This window comes from Jaculus jaculus, chromosome 7 (assembly GCF_020740685.1).
Source record: "Jaculus jaculus isolate mJacJac1 chromosome 7, mJacJac1.mat.Y.cur, whole genome shotgun sequence".
NCBI classification, from domain to species: domain Eukaryota; kingdom Metazoa; phylum Chordata; class Mammalia; order Rodentia; family Dipodidae; genus Jaculus; species Jaculus jaculus.
Genome location: NC_059108.1, coordinates 156847531 through 156852110, shown reverse-complemented (window position 1 = coordinate 156852110; position 4580 = coordinate 156847531). Strand labels below are relative to the sequence as shown.

Here is a 4580-nt window from a genome sequence, read left to right as displayed (position 1 = left end):
TATCAGCTCAGCCTGACATCAGGGCCCCTGTGGCAAGTACAGCTCCCACCCTCTCTGGGCAGGACAAAGCTGATGGCATGCCAAGGCCATTCTGCTTCACCTGCCCTAGGATCTGCTAAGAAGGATGCTGGAGACCCTGAAGAGGACATAGGGTACACATACACACTTGCTTAATGCCTAGCATGGGGAGAGCTGGTAGATTCCCCAAGCCATTAGCCCCAGAACCCATCCCCCTACTTGGAAGGGCCCAGAAAGGCTCAGTCCAGTTCCACTCCAAAGGAAGTGTGAAGAGAGGAGGGGAAGAGAGCAAAGGAGAGGGTACGTCTGCAGAAGTCCTAGAGGACCAGGACCACAGAATCAGACAGCTCAGACCCTGTCTTTCCCCAAACTTCAGTGGGGGAAAACCTAGAGAGTAGGTACCATCTGTCAAACAACTCTGCCCCAGGCCATCCACCCATGGGGCATGAACACTTGGTGGTATCTGGGAGAGAACCCCAGACTATCCCCAACCCCACTCCACAGCCTGGCAATGCCCACCCTTCTGGCCTCTCCCATCATTAGCAATAACCACAGCCATTTTCCACATATGGTAACTTTATTATAACCATCATTATGACCAAGAAAGGGACAAAGGTATGTGAAATAGGAAGACAACACTCACTACTAGGAGCAGCATAGAGGTGTGCAAAGAAACATCCTAGCCAAACCTAAGTGGGAAGAACTGTCCCCTGGGGTTAACTACTGGCTGCCCCTATAGTGGCAGAGCACTGGTAAGACCACAGGCAGTGCCTGAGTTGGCCCACACAGCAGGCTGCACCTGGCCCCCATTCACCTCTCCCATGCTCTCCACACAAGTAGTGTGTCAGACATGTATGCACGCACATGTTTTATCTGAACCATGCCAATTATAACTTAAAATGGGTCACTTCCCTTCAATGTTAACTTCACAGTAACTGCACCAAAGACAATGAGTCCAGTGTTGACAAGGCAGGGCAGGCTCCCTGCCCCAGGAAAGCACTCGGGGAAAACCAGTGACACACTGCCCTCTGCCTGGGTGGTGCTGTGCTGCTCACCTGCAGCCTTCTGCATGCGTGCACAGGCAGAAACCCCAGGCCATGGAGCGCACAGCACAATCCCGAGGTCCTGCTAGCCTTTCCAGAGGTGGGGGTTGGGAGCCAGGATGCCAGAAGCAAGGGTTCCCCTGTTCTCTAGCTCCCTGGCTGCAGCTGGCCAAGGGCTCAGAGCCCTGGAGCATTACTGAGTCAATGTCCTCCCATGGACACAGCAGGAAAGCCCAGAGCTCACAGGGAGTAAATGATGGGTCTTGTCCACCTCAGGGAAGACCAACTGTCACTTTGCTCTAGACCAGGTGGACAAATAAATATATCAAGTGTTATCAAAGACACAACAACTTAAGACTCAGTTCAACTGTCCTTCAGGCCACTTGCAATCAGCAGAGACAGGCCTGGTATGTGTGTGAGTGGGCTGAGGAGATAGCCAAGTGTCCAGGCAGCTCTACCACCTGTTGACCCGAACCTGAGGCTACTCCCACTCCACTCCCTTCCTGAAATGATCCAGGTTCTGGTAGCCACAAGCCAGTGGACACAGTCCTCCACACCCTCAAGTCTGTATAGAGGTGCCTGCCTCCTCCTTGCCCATGCGACGGTGTGGGGAAACCTTGTATGCAGCTCTCCTGATAAGCAGGAAAGCCTTTGGCCTGGTGCTCAGGACTGTTGGGATGACCATAGCCTCTGGGGAGACCTCCAGCAGGCAGGAGAGTGAGCCTGAAGGGCAGGCCTGCTGGGGACCAGCAGCAGTCTCTAACAGGGGCACAGCCTTTACCCACTAGCAGATGTATGGCATCCCTGGGAGGCTACCTGGATCTGATGAGAATCCATTTCCAAATCTCCACTTCCTTTGCCTAAAGTTACAATTAGTGCAGCAGGATGGTATGCTCTGCAGGGCCCATGTTCCACTGACAGAACTCCAGAGCCAGCTAGCTTTAGCTACCCTCCTTCCTACTGCCCCAGGGTCTTCACTGGGGCTATGTTCCCTACCAGGCCAGCTGCGTCTCCATGGCCCCTGCTGGTACTTGCTGTGCTCAAGGCCTTCCCAACAGGGGTTCCTGCTGCCATTCACCAGGAGTGGCCTCTTCCCTTGGAGCACCCTGTTCAGCACTCCTGCTAAGACTTTCTTGACAAGTGAGTCATTCTATCATGGCACCAGGCTTACAAGGGCACCCTCAAGCATCCCAGCAGGGTGGTCAAGGAAGTTCTGGATCAGAGAACAGCCATGTCAGCTCACATCACTGAGCCCAAGCCCAGTGAACAGCACCATCAGACACCCCCAGAGCCTAGCTGGAGGGAACACTGAGGAAGACCCCATTCTGGCCTGGGCAGGGTGCAACCTGTGCTCAGGAGTGAAGAGTGGGGCGCAGAGGGAGGGCAAATCCCGAGGAAGGTTGTGAGTCACCATGGGCCCTATCCAGGGAGCAGCAGCATTAACTGTTCAATGGGCAGGTAGAACCTTCTAGCTTGGGGTGAGGGGAGGGTGTACACCTGCTTGAGCTTCCTCAGGCCCCAGAGTTTCATCTGAGAAGCCCTGTCCCTTCTCTGGCCCCCACCCTGGCTATGCAGAGCAGCCCATCACACCAGCAAGGACTTGACCAAGCCATAATGAAACTTGCGGACATGACGATACAGGTCCCCAGACTGTGTGAACCGGCGCTCACACCAGCGGCAGGCGTGGGGCTTCTCCCGAGTGTGGACCACAGCATGTCGGCTCAGGTTGTGGGAGTACTGGAAGCTTTTGCCGCACTGCACGCACGTGTAGGGCTTCTCCCCAGAATGTGTCCGCTCGTGCCTCTTCAGCGTGTATGTGCACGAGAAGGTCTTGCTGCAAAGTGGGCATGTGGGCACAGTGCCATCTGGGGACATCCGGGCCCTGGTGACATCCCGATCTCGGAAGTGGGCGCTCAGATGTAGCTGCAGGGCATGGGCGCTAGGGAACAGCTTGCAGCACAATGGGCAGATGCAGAGGTGCCTGCTGGCACCCAGCTCCTCGGTGCCTGCTACCAGTCCTGCATCCAGCCCCAGCTGTTGGCTGTCTGACCCTCGGATGGGCCTTGGCTCCAGGTCCGCAGCCAGGGCCCGGCCTGCAGAAGCACAGGCTGTGGGCTGGGGGCTGGAGGGGCTCTGAGGGCTGCTGGCCTCCTGTTCAGACAGTGAGTCCCGCTCACCCTTCACCAGTGGCTGGGGCCCTTGTACCCAGCTGCAAAGGGGTGTCTGGAGGATGTAGGGTGGGTGGACTGGCTCTTGTCTTGCGCTAGGCTTCAGTGACAGGTCAAGGGCTCCGCCTGACTCTGGTGGATCCTGCCAAGGAGGCCTAGATGCTGGCACAGAAAGGACAGCCTTGACCCCTAGGGGCGGGGGCTTAACCTTCTTTGTAGCTGGCCTGAAGTCAGGGGTCCAGGAAGGCAGGGGGCGTGGTGGCTGGCCACATACTGCCTCAGAGGCATGCATCTCTAGGTCCGGGTCCTTCTCCCTGAGCCTGCCCTTGCAGACTTTGACGATGTCATACATGTGCAGGTAGCTGGCCGCAGCCAGGACGTCCTCGACAGGCAGGCTGCGCAGGTCCAGGCGGCCCTCGTACATGAAGTCCAGCAGACGGCCAAAGGCGGGCGCCGTGACGATGTCGCCGTTGAGCCGCACCGTGTCGCGGCTGCCGGCGGGCCGGTCCCTGTAGAAGAGATGGAAGTAGACGCTGCACGCGGCCAGCACCGCGCGGTGCGCGGGGAAGCGCGCGTCGCCCACCAGCACGGTGCAGTCGCACAGGAAGCCCAGCTCGCGCTGCTGCCTCAGGCGGCCCAGCAGCCGCCCGCCGTGCTCAGGGAACTCCATGTCGCCACCGTCATCACCTGAGCACAAACGGGACGCCGGTCAGTCCGCCGGGAGAAGCCGCCACCAGCAGTCGTCCCCGGGGCAACTCGACGCGCCCTTCCCGGGTGCAGGCAGCGTGGAAAGAGCGGAGCGGGAGCGACGCCCGCCCGCGCGCCCGCCCGGAGCCGCTCTGGGCACCTGCCCCGAGCAGGAAAAACTCGATCGAAAGTAAACAGAAGCCCCTCCGCCGCCGGGGCGGGGCTCGGGCGCGGCGGAGGGGCCCGGCCGCGCCGACCCGTGCCGGCCTGGCGCGCGCCCCGGCTTTACTGGGGGGCGGCCGCCGGTCCGCCGCGCCCCCCGACGCCAGAGTCGCCGCGTCGCCGCCTGCCCGGGCTGCCTCCAGCTGCCGCCGTCGCCGGCCCCATTTAAGGCAGCACGGCGGCGGGGAGCGGGCGGCGCGGCGGGAGGAGCCGGGCGCCCGCCCCCTGCGCTCACCTCCGCGGCGCCAGCCGCCCGCCGGTAGCCGCCCCCCTCCCTCCCGGTGCGGCCCAGCGCGCACGGAGCTGCGGGCTGCGCGCCCCGGCGGGGAGGGCGCGGGGACCCGAAAGATGCCGGGCGCGGCGCGCTCCAACTTGGCCGGCCAGGCACCGCCCGCCTCTTGCCCCGCCCCGGAGAGCGAAACTCCGGGCGGGGGCTGGAGGG

General features: G+C 60.9%; 1 protein-coding gene across 1 annotated transcript; it reads right to left on the bottom strand.

Annotated features, from left to right (window-relative positions):
- Positions 1-576: 576 nt before the first annotated feature.
- Positions 577-4020, bottom strand: Zbtb42 (zinc finger and BTB domain containing 42). Its single transcript, XM_004665649.2, has one exon. The coding sequence runs from the start codon at positions 3897-3899 to the stop codon at positions 2646-2648; it is 1254 nt and encodes a 417-aa protein (XP_004665706.1). The 5' UTR covers positions 3900-4020; the 3' UTR covers positions 577-2645.
- Positions 4021-4580: the final 560 nt, after the last annotated feature.